Here is a 19849-nt window from a genome sequence, read left to right on the forward strand (position 1 = left end):
TAAAATAATGAGTGAGAGAAGTGGACAAACTCGGTTTGAGTCACTGCTGATTTCACTGGCAGATTTTATCAGCTACATTAACTTCACTTTAACGGCCACATGAGTCAGTGGTAATAGTTTCAGTATAACACAGAAGAAAAGTTGGAAAGGCCAACTCTCTTCTTCTGCTGTCACTTCAGAGTCAAGAGAGGAACCCATGCATTTATACGACACTCTTGGGGAGGTGATATGTCTCCCTCTCACTCTGTGAAATTACACCTGTTACCTGTATGTTTCCATCACACTCCACACCTCAGCTTCTCCTCCTGTGATGAGAAGTGTTAAAGTCTGAATCTCTCAGCCAAATTAATCTGCGAGCAGCTGGCTGCTGAAAACACCACCGAACGAAAGACGAACTCGAGTGCGAGAGATTTGTTTTGGCGATAAATGAAATTGGCATTCTCCACATGTCACCTTGCCCTGACCGGGCACCGGTGTTTGCGGATCACACAGACGGAGGAGAATCTCCACGGCGACACCGGGGACCCGTGTGAAGTCTTCACGCCACATCGAGTGTGTGAAAACGCATCAGGAGTCTGCTGTTGGATGGTGTGGGCTTGTTATAGCTGGAGACTGTTAACACGGTTGCTGCTCTGCCCACAATGTTTTCACATCACATCATTACTCTCAGATGAAACGAGCACTCGGCCGGCGTGCCCACTGGCTCGGCAGTAATCACTGCTCCCCGACGTCGCACATGAAGTCATATTTTTCCTTGCTATGAGAAACCTTGTTAGACGGCTGAAATTATGAGACAGCACCCCGGAGGTCTGACTTGACGCAGGGTTTTCTTCATTTTTTTCAGTTCCAGTCTCGAGACCATGACGCTGCACAAAACACCAGGGGGCGCCTGTCTGCAAATAAACAGCGACTGTGTTGATACAGCTGCTAGAGATAAACACTTCACCGCACACTCGTGATTGTGACTTTAATGACACAAATATTCTCAGTGCAATTACTCGAAAGGAGCATCGGCCACCCTCCGGCTTCCCGTACGCACTCAGAGAGATCTCTCTCTCATCGGTAGATAATGGCTTTATCCTCGTTTTTAGTTTGTTTTTAACCCGACAAGTCACAAGGTAATCTTAATATCTTAATTATTGTAATTTAACTTATCAAACCCAACAATGAAGACAAACATCTCATTATCTGGAGATAACAAGCAGTCCTTCCTCTGGGCGAGAGAGAGAGAGAGAGAGAGAGAGAGAGAGAGAGAGAGAGAGAGAGAGAGAGATGCATCCAAAAAGAGAACACAGAGAAAGTAATGAGAACATTTGACCCAGACATAATGCTTATGTTATGACCACCGTTCGTTATGTGGAGATAATGAGATGAGGCTGGTTAGACTGTAATCACGAGATATGAGCCTGATGTGTTGAGACTAACGAGATGACAGATGTTATCTCGGATTTAAAACGAGAGTGTTTCATTACATCATGATCTAGTGAGATAATACATATAATATAATGAGATACTGACATAAAAATAGTCGAAAAGAAAATACCACTTGGTTGTCTTAAGTAAATGGTAATTAACTCATTATGAAAATAATGCTAGTGCACCTGATGAGATTGATCAACTGTAGATAATTATCTGACTATAAATAAAAAAAACAGTTATCAAGAGATGTGATGAGATGATCAAATTGGGATTAAAGTTATAATCTGTAACTTTTCCACATTAAAACATCTAAAAACAACTTCTATATGTTGTTGAGTTGTGTTCTTACTTTATCACAAATGTTTCCGTGTTTACGTTAGCGGCAGCTCAGCTCCACAGCCACTCCGAGACTTCCTGTGTCCACTGAACAGTGTCAGAGAAACTATGATTTTTAACATGAAACTACTTCGTTCTGTGTTTTAACCAGATTTCATCACTGGGTTTTATCTTCCTGTCTAAACAAGAAGTTTAGTGAAGTTTAGCTCTTGCTGATTCACCCAGCTGACCCGTGGCTGCGGCGTAATACATGCACACGCGCTGAAGGTGCGCTTGTGCGTAGGAATAGTTCAGTGGTTGAGAAAAATGTAGTGCCAAAGGAAAGTGCTGGGACAGTAAGATAAATGCTGAAAATATTCTACATGAAGCGTACATTTAGATATTGGATTGTTTCATTGGGCGTCTTATAAAAGTGTCCGAAACAGGTGTTTTCTCCTGGCCCCGCCCACAGCAGCTCATCACCCTGCTACTGTACCGGTCCTCCTGCTGCTCTAATCTGAATCTACTGCAGGTAACAACTGACTGAACATGACGACCTCACACAACCCCACGTCTAATGACCACAACCATCCCTTTAAACTGGTAACTGGTTTTAAACAATGATCCCTCCCTGAATCAACTGAACCTTTACCATAACACTGCTGCGTCGTGTGTGTGTGTGTGTGTGTGTCGGACCTTTGCGATAATGGAGGCTGTATTTTCACAGACCACTAGTTTCCTTGTTTCTTTGCAGCTTTATGTGATGAAAGATTGGTGAAGGCGCCTCTCAGGACCAAAGTCCACCTCAGTGTTTATCAGCTGGACCGTCTTTACATAACGTGCAGTACGTGCTGCTCTTTTTCTCCCTCTGTGTCTTTTTTAAATGAAGCCCTTTGCAACATTGCATTTTAGACATGCTTCATTAAACGATGCATCTTCCCACTGCTCTGCTTTGGTGTTATCCACGTACGCCCAGTCGTTTTATCTCATTAGGCTGAAATTACACCAGTAGAAGTAAATTAGAAATCCACTCCTGTCCTGACCTTGAGTCAAAGAGTCACTGGAGTTGTTTTATCTTCTTCATTTCCTTCAGCAAAAGAAACGAGAAACGAGTCCCTGCAGCCTGGAACAGTTCAACCTGAATTCAGAGGAAATTTTAACTAATTTTGTTCAGGAAGAAAATCATGAGCAGCCTCGTCTCAGAAAATGGATCTGGAGGAAATGAGCCATCTCAGCCTGTTACTGCACATTTCCACCATTACAATGTGCTTATTTGTGCAAATTGTCCTTTTCTCAGTAAAAACAACAAACAGAATTATGACCACTGCAGTCCGAATTAGTTTTACATCAAACTGAAAAGGCTGAAAGTAGCAGCAGCATTTCATGCACAGGTTCATTATCATCTAAAACTCCCAAAACTAATTTCTTTGAGAACATGTGACTGTTCCCTCTTTTGGTTTTTAGATATATTAATAACACCCGTGTTATGGAAAGTCGTGTCATTAAATAAAAAAAAAAGTGAGAGTTTTTAAGCAAGAACTTAATAAAGTATCTATCTATTTTACAGCCTGGTACATTTCTACCATTCACTTTGATCTTGGAGGAAATTTGTTCTTATTTGTACAATTTTATTTATATTCAGTTACAAAAGGAAAATTATGACCTAATAAATCTAGACCCAATTAGTTTTATTTATGTAAAACATCCCCAAAATGAACCCAATAAGTGTCATCAGTAATGACTTTTTAAAAACGATCATTTTATACAAATACTTGACCCTGATTGGCTGATAACAGCAGCTCCTCTCGGTCAAACCAGGTCAGCCTACAGACTGAAGGATTTCTACTTTAAACCACGGTTCACACTGGAGGCCAAATATGACTCTGTAATAACTGAAAATAACTGGACAGAGCAAACTACACATTTCTAACATGTGACTCTTCATTTGTTGATTAATCGATTAGTTGATTACCTGACAGAAAATTAATCATCAACTATTTTATTAATCAGTGAATTGTTGAAATTGATTTTTCAAACATTCTCCAGCTTCAGCTTCAGGATTCGCTACTTGTGCGTTAAATATCTTTAAGTTTTGGACTGTTGAGGAGATTCATTTGGGATTTATGACATAACAAATATTATTATATTATTTTAATGAAATCTTAGATGAATGTTGAATCAAGAAAAAAAACAGCAGCTTGTTAGTTTTCAACAATGTTCCTGATTATGTTTCCGATTATTGTACCTTAGTTAAAGTGTTTATTTAGCATGAATATGATATTTATGACACTGGACCCTGATAGGTCGACCATAGCCTCTAATTTTAAACGCTGATTGGATGATTTCAGCTTCACTTTGTAGCCTCACTGAGTGTGGAGCTGGATCCAGTTTTTAAAACCTATTTGTTTTGGAAAAAGCAGTCATTTTAAACTGAACCTCTCAAACTGAATCTGACCTTTAAACAGTTTAAATTAAACATCTTTGATCTTGACACTAACATTTCCAGAAATAGGCTTCTTTAAGTGCTCAGCTGCCAGCGGAAATATGTCTCTTATACTTATAAAAATAAACATTTACCTTCATCTCTTCAAATAAAACTCCTTTTTAGGATCATCTTTGCAGCAGGGGGGGAGGGGAGGGGGTTCCTGCACCACTGGCATGTAAACACTCCACTTCACTTCCTACGTTCCTGCCAGTAAATCTGATCCAGGACCAGACAAGCTGAACCCTGAGACCAGGTCTGCACAGAAACCTCAAACAGCAGGGACACTCCAGTGCATGTCAACACAAATGAAATATTTTATTCTCCAAACATTGTTTTAAGGTTGCATTGGCAGTTATTTTGTTTTTGTTTTTTACATTCAATTACTCAAGCTTGTACATTTTACACACCGGCCACAACAAACGTCAATAATACTCCACAGAATGATGTTTGAAGCACTGGACTGTGGTTCTTCTGCTGGGAACATAAAGTCTGCACAGAGCACTTTAGAGAGCGAAGCAGCATTGGATGAGACACTGAGTCTGCGCTCATTTATAGGAATAAAAAAAAAAAAAATCAGGTTTCCCAAAAATGACCAACATTACTGTCATGTGAGATCCCAGTCCGACTCAGGTGAAGCAGAAACGCAGCTGGACGCTTTTGCGCAGCGCGCCTCAATGCGCATTTTTACGCACAGTTTCTCGTCTTTTCTGTTTCACGCCTTTAAAATGTGATAAAAATATATAAAATTCCTCAGAAGCAAAATGTAGAACATTTAATACGCCACGTTTAGATGGTTTATCAGGTGCTTGACTGACTTGGCACAGCTGCACTTCAAAACAACGAGCTGAAATACGATCGTGTAGCTTCTTTAAAAGCTGAGACATGAGGATGAAACTCCAGCGTCATGATTTCTGAAGTTTGAGTCCGGTCATCGATCAGTTAAAGATTGTGTCTTTTTTTTATTAAGGCTGGTTCACCGCTGCAGCGCGTCCGTGTCGCACTGGTCCGTCAACACGGACAGTCTGCAGTTCTCCGTCTCCACGTTGTTCAGCGGGATGACGATCTGCGTGTCGTCCGGCTCCGCTCTCACCGTCCCGGAGAACGGGCGCAGGTGGCAGGTGTTCGTCCCGGTGGGCGAGGAAATCCTCCAGAACAGATCCTTCATCTTCTTCCTGAACTCCCGGCGCATCAGGCAGTACAGCACCGGGTTCAGGCAGCTGTTGGTGTGCGCCAGGCACACGGTCACCGGGTGCACGTAGGTGTGCACCATGTAGTACGTCTTATCCCAGTTGACCACGTTGAATTTCACCAGCACGCCCCAGAAGGTGATGGCGTGGTTGGGCATCCAGCAGATGAAGAAGGAGAGGACGACGATGGTGACGGAGCGGGTCACCCGGGACCTGCGCTTCACCTGGTTGTTGTTCATGCTGCGCAGGCGGACGAAGCGCAGCAGCAGCAGGTAACACACGGTGACGATCAGCATGGGGAACACGAAGGCCACCAGGATCTTCTGGAGGTGGTAGAGCGCCAGCCACGACTGGCCGTCCGGGAAGCCCAGCAGGCACAGCCTCTCCCCGGCCACGCTCTTCACCGTGGAGAAGATCGCAGTGGGCAAAGAGGCCACCGTGGCCGAGACCCAGAGCCCGGCGATCACCCAGCGCACCGGGCACACCCGGCGCCGAGTCCGGTCCTTCAGCGCGGACGCCACCGACCAGTACCGGGTGACGCTCATGGCCGTGAGGAAGAACACGCTGGCGTACATGTTCATCACCGTCACGGACAGTATGATCTTACACATGGCGTTTCCAAACGGCCAGCTGAAGTCCAGAGCCGTGTCCACCGCCCAGAACGGCAGGGTCAGCACGAACTGGAAGTCCGTGACGGCCAGGTTGAGGATGAACAGGTTGATGCTGGAGCGTTTCTTCCTGCCCCGGCGCACTTTCATCAGGAAGAACACCAGCAGGTTCCCGACCAGCCCTGCGGCGCACACCACCGAGTACACGATGGAGATGAGGATGCGCAGGGTCGGGGAGCCGTCCGCCGGCACGTCGATGTCATCCAGGCTGCTGAACCTGTTCTGTCCGGCGGCGGACCGGTTCCAGGAGGACGTGGTGTTGTGGCTCCACAGCTCCGCCATCCTCAAACCTCAGACCCGACCCGAGTCCCTCATTGGCGCATCACCCCCTGCGCTCCCGGGGAAGAGAGGCTTCCGGCGCGGTCAGATGGAGCGCGCAGTCCCCGCAGCTCATGTCCGCCCCTTCCCGCCGTGGGTTATGTGTTGTGCCTTCACCCGGTGGCTCTGGACGGGACCCGGAGCTAGTCTCACTGCCGCTGCTCACTGGTTCACTGCTGAGCCCCGTGCGCGCGCTGCTCAATTTATGCGCTGCTCGTGCCCGAGGATGCGCGTGCCCGACAGGAGACTGGCGTGTCATTTCTGGAGGAAAGTACAGCAGAGGACAAGAACCGACTGACAGAGGACAGGGCTGCGCGCAGGGATTTAAAGGCCCCAGGAGCACTTCATGCCCCCCACCCCACCCTAAACCTGCACCTTCTCCTCCATGTCATAGAAAACCTTGCTCAGAAAAGTAAGAGACAGCTGTAAATTAAAAAAAAAAAAAAAAAAAAAAAGCTTAAAATGACTTAAAAAGCAGCATAAAGATATTTAAATTTTTTCTCCCAAAACTATAAATAAATATAAAAGTCCCAGATAAATTCACAGCGAGTGTCACAGCTGGGATTAACAAGGATTAATATTCAAACATTATTGACAAACACATCCTCAGAAAATATTAATAACTTTTTCATTACATTAGTTATTGGATTGTTTTAATGAACATAATAAAAACTGCATATTAACTTTTGAATAATCAAAAATTAATTGTCTCAGTTTTTAATTCTTGTTTTCGTTGCTGCAGCCTGTAACCGAGACATTTTTATAATTGGTACCGTTCAGTCTCACACAGGTGTTTTAACTGAACAGTAACGACAGTGTGAGAGAGTTTACTCCTTTTTTTCTTTTTAAAGAAAGGCTCAGTTGAATCAGTTTTGGTCATGGTGTAACAGTGTTTTAATGTCTTTTTAAATATCAAACTTTTTATCTTCAAGCTATGAAATGAGCTGCCATCCATCCATCCATCCATCCATCCATCCATCCATCGTTTCTACTGATTCAAACATTTTATTTGGCACAAGATATGAAAATATCAAAAACTCCTCCTACCTGAACACAAACAGGTAATTTTTTTCAACCTTCCAATGCGACCCACAGGTGTGTCTCCTGAAATAGCGCCCCATATGGCGGGAGGCGTACTGGTTGTCATGGTTACAATAACAAACACGCGGACCGGACCTTCGTCGCCATGGTCGGGCACAGCTCGGTTAGGTTTAGGAAAAGACGATGATTCGGGTTAAAATAAGTACTTCTTCAACACCAGACAATCTCTGTTGTCATGGTTACAACATAAACAGCTGTTTTCAGACAATTAGATCACTTAGTTTTCTTGTGAACACAAATGATAGAAAACAGAAAATATTGAAAATAAACAATTTCTTCACTTATTTTTCCACACCAAATGAAATTAACATAACACAAGGGCTTCGTGTAGCAGATGAAAATTAAAAAAATGTAATCAGGCAGCAGAGGGGACAGAAAAGAAGTGATTTGAGTCACTGCTCGGCATCAGCAGCCTCGTACATTAACAGTATTAACTCAGGAAGTGAGTAAGTGGATCACTTACCTGATGCAGGTTCACTGAGTTAATGAAGCCACACAGACGACGGTCCAGCTGCCAGATGGCCCACGGCAGCATTTTTCCCCATCACCCTCTTCTGTGGTGCCAGCAGGCTTCTCTGATCTCGTCCAGGTTTAACTCTGAGGAACATGTCAGACTTTAACAGCATGTTTTAATGATTTTATTTCAAATGAAAGGATTTTAAAGTAGCTTCATAATTACACAGGTTGAACCACTTGATCCATTAAGCCACTTGATAAAGCTCTGAACTGGTATTTAGTACAAAAGTGTAATGATACGTGACCTCAGCTGAACTTGAATTTAAAATCTCACAGTTACATGAACACACAGCTTCAACCATTAAAAGGAAATTCTGGTAAAATAAAAAAATAATCTATTTTCCGTAAACGTGGTCATTGTGATTGTACAGCTCATGGTGACTTTGCACTCTTCACCTCTGGAGTAGAGAAACAAAGATTCACCTACAACAACATGTTTTGGTGTAGGTGCCTGAACCGCGAGCAGATTTATTTTTATCAGTACAGCAACTTCTCATGACCTGAGGCCTGCACTTCGAAGCAAGTTCAACATACCCAGGATAAACTTGTGTTTTCTGGCTTGACTGAACCTAACATTGACCGTCCTGATATCCTGTACTACGAAGCTGGTTATCAACTGGCTCTCACTGGGTTTACCTGTCCACGCACGTTCACGTTCACGTGAAAGAGGTAGAGTTTTTGATTAAAAGCAACATCGTCTGAACCATGAATGAAGTTCTTAATATGATAAGAGAAGAAAAACGCTGACACTTGCCGGTAAGTTCAGTTATAACCACGTCCAAAAGTAACATTGAACACCGTGAAATGCAAACAATATGATCACATGACTGGAATTAAAAGAAACATTTCTAAATATAATTATTATTTATATCAGATTATGGATGTACTGCAAATAAGAGGATGGACTATCATTAAGTTTCTTACTCAGTATTTTCAGTGTGATGATAAATGACAAACTGTAATGAACATGTGATGCAGATAAAACAGTTAAAGTTAACATCAGTCTGTTTCTGCTGCAGACAGGAGAGAAAGAAAAGAGGAGTAGTTGATGTCTGATGAGTCAGACTGACTGAAATGTTAAAAAAAATTATAAATCAGATTTATGATCATGGGAAACATTCAACAGGTTTAGTTTTTATTTCACAGTCTCCTCATGTTATTCTGAGCTGATGGTAGAAGAGTCAATCCATCAGATGTTATCGGTTCTGCTCTCAGTACTGAAGAAATTGGGAAAATAGATTTCCTATTTGTTATTGCAACATAAAAGTTGTGGGGTGTATGTATCCCATGCTCAGATATCTTTAACTTACATCGTGTATAACCAGAATAACTACACAGACACAACGCAAGACACGCTTTATGTTTTCAAATCTGTTTTTTTCTTTTCTGTTTCTTTTCCAAAGTCAATGAGTTATCGTGCTGAATAACCGTGATCTCAATATTGATAAAAAAAAATAATCATGATAATGATTTTTGCCATAATGGAGCAGCCCCAGTCTGAAGGCAACAACTCAGTGCAGCTCCTACCACCACATTATACTTTCTCTCTTACATCAATGAACAAAATACATCACATTTAATCATATAGTCACAATTTTATAAAGCGTTATACAAATATAAGCATACATGAAAATATACAGTCTTTATAAAACTAAAAATAAACTATGAATACTAATCAAATTTGCAAAAGCTCACATACCTGTGTTTCACGCAATAATATCAGTACAGCACCTTCTCATGACCAGGTTTCTACCTTTATAAAGGAGACAGAGAGAGAGACAGAGAGAGACAGAGAGAGAGACAGAGAGAGAGACAGAGAGAGAGCGACGGACCGTGAGAAACCGGCGCGAGCGCCATTAGCCTAGCTTGAGATCGGGAAACTAGCATGCTACAAAAAAATTGCTATACATGATAAAACTACAGAAACACACTTAAACAACCACGACAACAACAAGGAACGGCGTCTGTGGACTGTACAAAGTGGAATTCACGTCTGACTTTTAGCTCTTTTACCACGTTTTCACACGGTATTAACAGGAGCACTCGTATCTTACCTGCTCTCAGCGTAGTCTAACGGCGACTGAGGGAAAACGGCGCGAATCTACAGGAAGTGACGCGGCCAAAATTGTCGAAAGTCAATTACAATTAACAAAATAAAAGCCCCCCAAAAATATATATATATATACACGAAAATAAATATATTTGGAGAAATATAAATCTTTTACATAAATACATGAATTGAAATATTTACCTTAAAAACACTTAAATGATCTGAATGTAATGAAATACATTGCTGCTTTTCTTGATTAGTGTAAATGCGGGATTTTGGTTTTCAGTGGACAATCAGTCTTGGTCTTTGGCGCTCTCACGAGCGTCATTACTCCGAGACCGTTGGAACAAGAGACGTGTCGTTTGTTTCTCCTTAAAATAGAGAATCGGCGCTTTCTAACAAGCCCCCGTGCGTCCGTATCTTCGACCGATACACTAACATTAACAGTTATTTAAAAAATTAGACTAGTTTTACCGTTTGTGGGGCGCTTTCTCTCTGTGTGTTTATCGATCATTCTCATCCGCATTCTTTGCCAGTGACGTCTGCAGTCACGTTTCTCAATTTGACATTCCTATTGGCTCCAGTGGGTGCTGTCACAGCCAATCAGAGTGTCTGATTCAGAGGCTTGGCCTGCCTTGACTGTATACCCACACTAGATGGGAAGCTTGAGAAGTAGTTCTGAGTTTGTTGGAGAGACAGAATAAAGACAGAAGGATGAGACCAGTCAGATATTTAGAGCTGCAGAGGATGAGGAGTCGATTTTTCATATTTCCAGCGGATTTTTCATAAATCCTGCTCCAAAGAATGAGAACTAATGAATATCAATCCAAACACATGTGTGCAGCTTTCTGTGTTGAAGTTTTCTTTCCTTATTATTTATGGTTTGCATCTTTTATCTAATGTATAAGGAAAAATTCAAGGTCCCTTTTCTTTTATTCTTTTTTTTTTTTTTAATTTAATGAGCTATTAACCCCTATTATACTGTACAGAAGTTGAGTGACATATATAGCTAAGGTTGTGCTGATTCTGAACATGTGTAGCACTTGGTGAAACTTAAAAATGACAACTTTAGTAGGAAAAACACAAAGGCATGAAAAAACGAACAAGTCTAATTGTGGGCTTAAGATGCATTAAAAAAATCTTTTTTAAGCCACTTGGGGGCACAAGAACAAGCTTTAACTTCCTCTCCAGACATGTTTTAAACTCTGTAAAAATCCTCTGCTATGATTAATATTTAGTTTTCATGGTTTTCACACATACAAACTGGGTCTGATGCTCATCTCCTCTTCCTTCCTCATTGAGAAATCTGGATCAGGCCTTGAGCCACGACGTTAGACGACGTGGATGTTAACAAGGTTAAACACTTGATTTTCATTGGAGGGGATCTTTAAAACACAACACTGACATATTATTACCATAAAAAGTTAAGGAGTAAAAGTTCATATGTGACAAACTAAATGCCAGTAATTGAAATGGAAGCACTGCAGACTCAGACAGTGTTAGAAACTCACTGAGATCTGAAAAAAGTTGCAGCTCTGTGGGTGGAGAGTCAGTGACTCGTGTTTTGCTCTCTTCAGCGCTGCAGACCTGAATCAGCTGCTGCTGATACACATGTCGAACTATGAGAACGCTGAAGACACTGACTGACATCTTTGGAGCTCGTCAGATTAATTCATGTACAGCCTGTTAAGCTGCAGATATTACTCCTGATCCTTGATTCCTGCTGCCTTTGAACTTTGGTGAAACTCGCTGCTGAGACAACATTTAGTGCCTTTTGCATCTCTTTCATTGTCTCCAGGTTATTTCAAATTTGATACAACACACATTCACTGTAAAATACTGTAAAAGTAATACACATCTAGCATAACATAATTATCACAGTAAGTTAAAGCTCCATATTTTCTTCTTCTTCTGTGTTTTATTTGAAGTGTTGATCCATCAGAAGATATAAAAACCATCTCAGTGTAGTTTTACATCTCCTCTCTCAGGCTTCTCTCTGCAGCTCTAGTAACAACAGGTCTGTGAGCCAATCAGAAGAGAGGAGGCTCTGAGCCTCTCTTCTGATTGGCTGACTGTTTTCTGAGTGATCCAATAAAAATACAGCAGATTTCAGGTAAAAACACTCAAGGAAACCAAATCCTGCAAGGTTTGGATGGTGGGTCCAGGTGGGCGGGGCTTGGTGACTGCTTTGTGCATTGTATAATCAAACTAGACATGGATAGAGACCTTTAGACTGGAGGAGCTTTAAGTACAGAGCATGGCAGTCATATACACTTACTACACAAGTTGCATTGGGGCCCCACAAAGGGCCCTGCCCCCCCCTGGTATCAAAGTGGGCGTCAACAACTTCGATGAGAGGATTTAGTGAAACTAGTGGAAACAAAGTGTTCGAACTGCCCAGCTACTCTGGAGAAAAGCACCTCTCTCTTCAGCTGCTAACTGTGTCCATCTGCTGTTTGCTGCTGAGCAGGCAGACAGTGACTTTATCACAGCTTGTCTGATAAAAACAGATGTGCTGCTGCAGCTGGAAACAAAGTGAACATAACAGTCTGCAAAACAATGAGCTGAAAGACTCGGAGTGTTGTTTATCGAAAAAATATCGATTAACACAGCTTCAGTTTAACGTTTTTTTCACTGGTGACCATATTGTAACCATAATTTCAGGATGTTCTCTGCTTTCGCACATTGAACCTCCTCAGCTGCCTCCAGAGCTGCTGGCGTTCAGAGGGAGAAGCAGCCACAGTCTGAGGACGGTTCTGTCCTTGACGAGTTGTTTAAAAAAGATAGGAGGATTTACACAGCCTGTGGCTCTCATGGCACAAAAAGACAACTGAAGTGGAAATTCATACGCCCTTCATGTGAAAACTTTAGCCATAAATCCTCATGCCCCGGATCAGGAACTTGTTGGATCAGTCACTTGCCTGATGAGCCCCTGCTGTCTGCGTGCAGAGCTCTCATTAAATCAGTCTGTGTTTTAATGATGCTACGCTCTGGGTTTCTTAATGTTTCATGGTTTAATACATTAAAGCTCCATGTTTGATACTATTCCAGCTTTATTTGAAGTGTTGATCCATAACAAGATATATTTGTGGTTTTAAGAAAAGAAAATCTCTGGCTTCTCTCTGGAGTTCAGGCAACAATCCCAAGAGGAGCCCCTGATGATGTGTGCTGTAGTTATCATCTACTGATAGTTTACATGTGATTGTGATTTTGTTTTAGATGACTGTCAATCAATCTAAGACCAACTCTCTGAATGAATGCAAGCTGTCTGCAGAGAGTCCTCAGTGGTGGTTACAGTTTAGTAATGTTGTATTTATATGTGTTGGATTATCTATATTTTGGAGAATATTTTTACTACTTACCAAGAGTCAGCCGAACTGACAGTTCCCTGATTTATATTCTGTCTTGCAGCCAGGCTGCATTGTCAATCAGTCAGTTTCTCCAGCACTTTGCAAAATATCTGAAAAACTACCGAGCAGATTGCTCTGAAGTTTGTTGTGGACATTAACAATCCTGAGCGGTTGATTCCCTTCCATTTCGGACACTCCACCTCAGGCCAAATACATCCAAATACAAACAAGTTAGCTAATGATCTTGATGGTCAGATTAACATGAAATGACCCTGGAGGCGATAAACTCACAGGATGTTAATGGCCAAATGTTCTTTTCCTTTAGCACCACCCTCAAGTGAAACATGTTTAGGCTTTAGCAAAACCCGAATTACAGTTTCCATCCACAACTCACAACTGCAGAGACTCCAGAGTTTGATTACCTCTGTCTGGCTGTTAAACGGATGATTTTTTAACAAGGTCACTGAACTTTTTCTTGTAAAAACCACAACAAACAGAGATTATTCTGTTTTTTATGTGTCGTAAAAAACATGTTTACAGGGACCTTTAACTTCTAGCAGAGATAAAATCATATTGTTTTGTATAAATATGTAAATTTATATGTGTAATTCAGTAACATCAGATAGACCCCTACTTGAACCCACAAAAATTCATGAGCTGAGATAAACCAGTCTCATCTCACCACTGAGCAAACCCACATCTGTGGGTTTAAGCATAAAAAATCCTTCCCCATTAATGCATCCTCAGGGCTACAGAGATATGAACCCACCCACTGAGCTTTACACAGGAGGCGGAGCGAAGCGGAAGCTGGCTGAACATATAGCGATGGCTCTTTAAACGTGGATGAGGGGGCTGTGAATGTTTTAACTAAGACCCAGTCACAGGTTAATGCATCTGATCTCATGTGGAAACACGCCGCTGCACAGTATAGCCTCTGGTATGAGGTAAGACTGAAACTATAATGATCCCTGAGCCAAAGGATCTGGATGTTGGACATAGAACATATTGAATATTCAATATAAAGCTTTTAATAATGAAGTCTGGTGTCACATGAGAGAACTTATCTGGACAGAGGCTGCCTCAATACACTACAAACACCCACTTCCTTTCTTATGATGCTGCAGCATCTAAGTCTGCTGTGAATGGTGGAGGTTGGAGGTTTAAGGATTATCTATAAGAGACGACTTCCTTGTATTTTTGGATTTGTTTAGTTGCTTTGTTGTTACCTGTTTTATTTCTTCTCTTTCTTCTGAGGATAAATGGACAAATTCACAATGTGGCATCTTATTCTGAAGTTTCGAGCTGCTACAATGTGGTTTGATAAAAGGAAATGTTTCAGACATATACCTGGTGCAGGGTCACAGTGACACTGGAAAATCTCTCCACAGCGACATAAATAAATACACTTCCTCCTGGTAAATGCAACTAAAACCTGAGACTTTGACTCTTTGCTGCAAAGAGAGACTGTGTTTTAGCGCTCATCTTGACGCTCTGTGGCTGAAAGCTGAAAACGAAAAGAGAAATGTTGTTGAGTTTTGTACTATCTCTCAGTGGTTTTGAACCAAAGTACGTAACCTATGTGACTGTCTTTAACCACCTGAACCCTCTCAGGTCAGCAGGTTTAGGGCTGCTAACTGTCCCAGGAGAGCAAACTAGACATGGACCAGCAGCGTTTAGTTACTGGAACAAACTGGAACGACTCTGACCATCTTTTAATCCAAGTTCAAAGCTTTGATGTTCTGCACTGCCTTTGACTGTGGTTAGCGTAGCCTGTTAACTTCCACTTTCTGATTGGGACATAATGCTGCATTTACTTTGTATTACTAACAACCTGGTAGAAAAGAACTGTTAACATCAGCCTCCAACTTGTAACTCTCACACCGAGGATCTGAAGTGTTGAGGAAGAACGATTGACAAGTCAACAAACTGTCGGATGGCTGCAAATGATCCACTGGAGCCTGATTCATCCAAATAAATATAGTAATGACTCCAGAGGCTAGAATCCACTCAGCTGTCACTGTCTGTTTGTTTGGTTTCACTTGGTAACAAACAACAAAAAAAGCTAGTTCAGGCTCTTTATCTTGATTGACTACAGGGTTAGCACCAGGGCTAACCATCTTGGAATAAAGCATAAACACAATAGCTTTTCTTCTTTTTACTTTTCTTTTTTTCTTTGAATTCAGCATTAATGTAGGAGCACAACGCACCCACCCAGACCTTTAATGTTGCTGTCAAATCAATGATGCTACATAAAACTATTCAGGCTCTTTGAAATGGGGGAAAAACATCTTGTGTCAACGTTTGCAGGCTTTCCAGATCTGTAATGGCTTCAGTTGGTAGAGGATGACAGACTAAGACCTGAAGCTTAAACACTGTTTCCACAAATACCAGCAGTTTTATCCTCTTTTGGAAAATAGAAAATTGTGCACAATAGCTGCAGTGTTATTCTACTTTATAATTCCTTACACAAAAGCAGCAGATAATTCAAATTTTAGTTTGACTTTAAAGGCAAAATCACAAAAGCAAAATAACCATCTTTTAATCATGTGGTCAGTTTGTTTCATTGATCAGAATCTTCAGCAGTAAACATCAGGTTCTGGTGTCAGTCTCAGAATTAGAAGACCCTCTTCCTACACTGATACCAATGCTCAACGTTCATGGAGGGCGAAATCCATCAGGAAAGCCATACAGATGAGAACAGAAAACCATGATGCAATGCAGCTACGAGACAGATTGGGTCATCTTACTTCTTTTGACCAGGAAAAACTTTCATTTATTTCCTCCAATACTTTCATCTTATCAATGAAACGCTCAGATTTGTAGGTCCAAGTTTAAACTTTTCTTTTTTTTATCTTCTTTAAATCAGAGTCTGTAATCTGGAGGTCATGCATTTTTTCTCTCAAGCCTGTGATGCACATACCTAAACATCACCAGCCCATAAACAAACAATACTTTGACAAGACTGTTCATTTTTACTATATTCTATATAAGCACAGGATCAAATGACTGTGTAAAGCGTTCAGATCCCAAAAAATCTAAATTTTTTTTCGTAAAAGTATTCCAGTTTGTGAATTGACTGTTGAATGACTTTATTTGCAGCACTTCCCTCCACATTTCCCCCATTTCCATCTTTGTGGCTGCCTGACAGTGGGTGCGCTTGTTTTCTGCTCCAATCCAGCTTGTGAAGGTGATTCTGGTCTATTATCTTGAGACTGGCTCAAACGGATAAAACAGAACCGATGACATTGTTGTAGCAGCCATAACTGTTTGTTTACAGCTGCGAGTGAATGTGGGAGCGAAACGTGTAGTTACCAATCAAAGCACACTGAGCTGTGATTGGTCAGCTTCAGAGGGGGCCTTAAAGCTCTAACAAAGAGTTCGATACAAAGGGAGAACAGTATATGTACAGTAGAACATTGAAGCATGTAAATATATTTTAGTAGAAACCAAGAATAAAGTGAGGAACACTGAAAATAATGTGTTCTCTTTAAACAGAAATCAAATCTTACAATAAATAGAAGATTTATAAAGGGTCATATTTTCATTGTGTTTTTGATTACTGGAGGTTTAGAAGGGAAACTAGTCTCTAAAGGAATTTACTACTTGTAAGAAAAGAAATTTCAACCAATTGTGTCTCGTATCCTTAACATTTTCATTGAACTTGAGCTTGACATGTTAAAATGATTTGTCCTCTGTTCGAGATCAGTTTCACTCCAGTGGATTTCTATCACAGTGGTTTCAAAGTTTGAGAGAGTGAAGGATTAGACTCTTTAAATTTGCACTTTATTTGCATGGATCCTGGACAGTGGGTGTTTGTCTGCATTGTTGCATCAGTTTTGACCTCAGTTGCTGGCTGCAGAGTTTGTTTTCTTCTCTCTGTTCGGAGGGGGAAGGGGGGGGGGGTCGGACTGCATTGTGGTCATTGGAAATGACTTCCACTGGGGGCTGTCGTCTCACCCTCTTTCAGGACTGAACTCTCCAGATGGTTGGCGAACCGGAACCTGCTGCCTCTGTCTGGAATTTGGACCCTGATGAATTCCCCCAATGACAGAAATTTAGCCAAACGCTCATCACAAGTGACATGTGTGGCAGATCCATGCCCCCCCCCCCGGTGAACCATCCTCCACATCTCCTCATTTCTTCCCCCCAGGAGCTTGGAGTTATGAGTGTGTGACAAATCCTGTCTGGAAGCATTTATTTCTGACACAGAGAAAACTCCAGAGACTCTTGTAGTTTTGAGAACTTTATATTTAAAGCAACATCGAAGGCGAACGACAACAAATGATTTCTTCCTGTTTCTGTGAACATCCTAACAGAAACTCAAACCTCCAGCCTGAATGACTCAGCTCCATTATTCCACTCCTTAAAACCATTTGGAACATTTTATATAGAGAATAGTTTGTTCATGCTCAGACTACTATAATACTCAGTAACTTTAAGGAGTAAAATGAATGGACCAAAGACAACTTCTACATTTTACTTGACCCTCCTCTGATATTAATCAATCACTACATTTACACGCACAAAATATTCTGGTTTTTGCCCTTCTTCTGAAAGGTATTAAGTTGTTTACATGGCTAATGAAAATGAATATTCCCATTGTCATGCAGCTGTGCCGACCCTGAAAAGGTCAGTGTTGCAATAAATAGGTACGTTTCTCCTTCCATCCAGAAATATGGACTTTTCTTTAGGCATCATCTCTACCGTCAAACCAACCGTCATCTAGTTGGTTTGTGTACAAGACAGAGCTGAACGTATACAGGCAAGAGTTGGTGGTTATGGCATCTATAATGTTTTAAAGGGACGATTGGCCTCAGGTTCATGTAAACACCTGTGCTACGTCAGCAGGAGAATCCATATGAAATGGAAGGATTAGCCATTTCATGTAGGAGCTGCACCTCTTGTCCTGTGACAGTAAAAAAAACAAAAAAAAACAACACACAATAAATGCAGAAGTGAGATAAGTAAATGATAGTGCACCTCCAGTTGTCACCAAAGTTAAATATTATAAAGGTTATTTGTCCAAAAGTCTGAGAACACTTTCCCATTCAATGAATGAATGTATAGATATATATGCCGTGTGGTATGTGTCTTTCCACCTGAATCCCATCACATTCACCTTCACACACATTCTGCTCAACGTCAACCTTCAGTATCGCCTGATTTTAATTGGTCTTGCTTTTAATTAGCTCCACTAGCACACCTGCTTCCCCCTTTGTCTCCATGTGCATGTTAATATATTCAAAACACTTTCTCAATATTCTGAGTAAATCTTGGTGCATTTTATTCATTATTTCAGGAGGCAAAGAAAAGTTTCACAACACATTTATGTCACTTTTCACACAAGCCTGATCTGACTTTAAGATTTCACATGACATGATACTTGTGAGGTCTGAGAGTGAGATCGTCAGTGCAGCAGCTTATTGTGACCCATGGTTAGGTTCTGTTGCTCAGGTTGGAGGAGTTGTTGGTGTCTTCTGTCCTACTTTAAAATCTAGGAGATAAAGAAAGTTTGTCGTGACTCTGTTGATACGTGAGGTGAATTATCTGCGACCAAGAGAAGAGCATGATGTGATAATGATGACAGCAAATATCCAGAGGGAAGGAGGAAGTCTTTTGTTTTTGTTTTGTCAGATGTAATCATTAAAAAGACTCTTATCTCCCTGCACGATGTTGTTAATGATGTTTCAAAGTCAGAGATTTACTTGGTGTGGTAGTGAATGGTGCACATCCTTGTTTTTAATGCTCAAATTGCCCTTTAACTAAACTTTGCTTGTGTTCATTACATTAGTTTGTCCTCCTCAGTTCCCTCAGCTGAACCCTTCCTGTCTCTCGCTCAGGTTATGAGAGGAGTTTTTATAAGACGACTTTGATAATAAAGAGCTAAAACAATAAAACAACTTCTTGTGTCAGATGATTGAAGGAATATAAAAGAAGTTATTGGATCAAGGGTCAGAGAGTTTCAACAGTCAACACGGGTCCAATCTTTAGTTTCATTTTCTGCCTCTGTGTTTTGTTTGTACGTGAGCTGAGATGTGAAAACCTTTATTAAAACCGGAGATCTCACACGCCACTGAGTGACAGTAAGAGACATATGGACATTGGTGAAAAAGAGGAAACAAAAAGATGGACATGAAGCAGAGGACAGATGGACGAGCACAGAGTCCAACATCCAGTGAGAGACTGAGGAGATGAAGAGACTGATTCTGCTGCTCACGGCCAAAACACATTCAGTCCAACGAAGTGATTCCTAATGATTCATCCCATCTGTGGCGACACTGGCAGCGTGGAGGGAGGAGACCGTCCTCCTCCGAGAACCGAGCCCACAGGTCATCTGTGCGGCAGGTTGTTATGACATCATAGTTGACGTGTTGTTGCTAGGCGACATCTAGTGGCCGTAGTAATGATGAAAAGTGTCGGTCACGTAGTACAAAGAGAGA

General features: G+C 41.4%; 1 protein-coding gene across 1 annotated transcript; it reads right to left on the reverse strand.

Annotated features, from left to right (window-relative positions):
* Positions 1–4509: 4509 nt before the first annotated feature.
* On the reverse strand, positions 4510–6746 carry LOC111670883 (relaxin-3 receptor 1-like). Its single transcript, XM_023427816.2, has one exon. The coding sequence runs from the start codon at positions 6354–6356 to the stop codon at positions 5193–5195; it is 1164 nt and encodes a 387-aa protein (XP_023283584.1). The 5' UTR covers positions 6357–6746; the 3' UTR covers positions 4510–5192.
* Positions 6747–19849: the final 13103 nt, after the last annotated feature.

The sequence above is a fragment of the Seriola lalandi genome, unplaced genomic scaffold, assembly GCF_002814215.2.
Source record: "Seriola lalandi dorsalis isolate HSWRI2012SDOR001 ecotype SW California unplaced genomic scaffold, Sedor1 jcf7180002054863, whole genome shotgun sequence".
Lineage (NCBI taxonomy): Eukaryota > Metazoa > Chordata > Actinopteri > Carangiformes > Carangidae > Seriola > Seriola lalandi.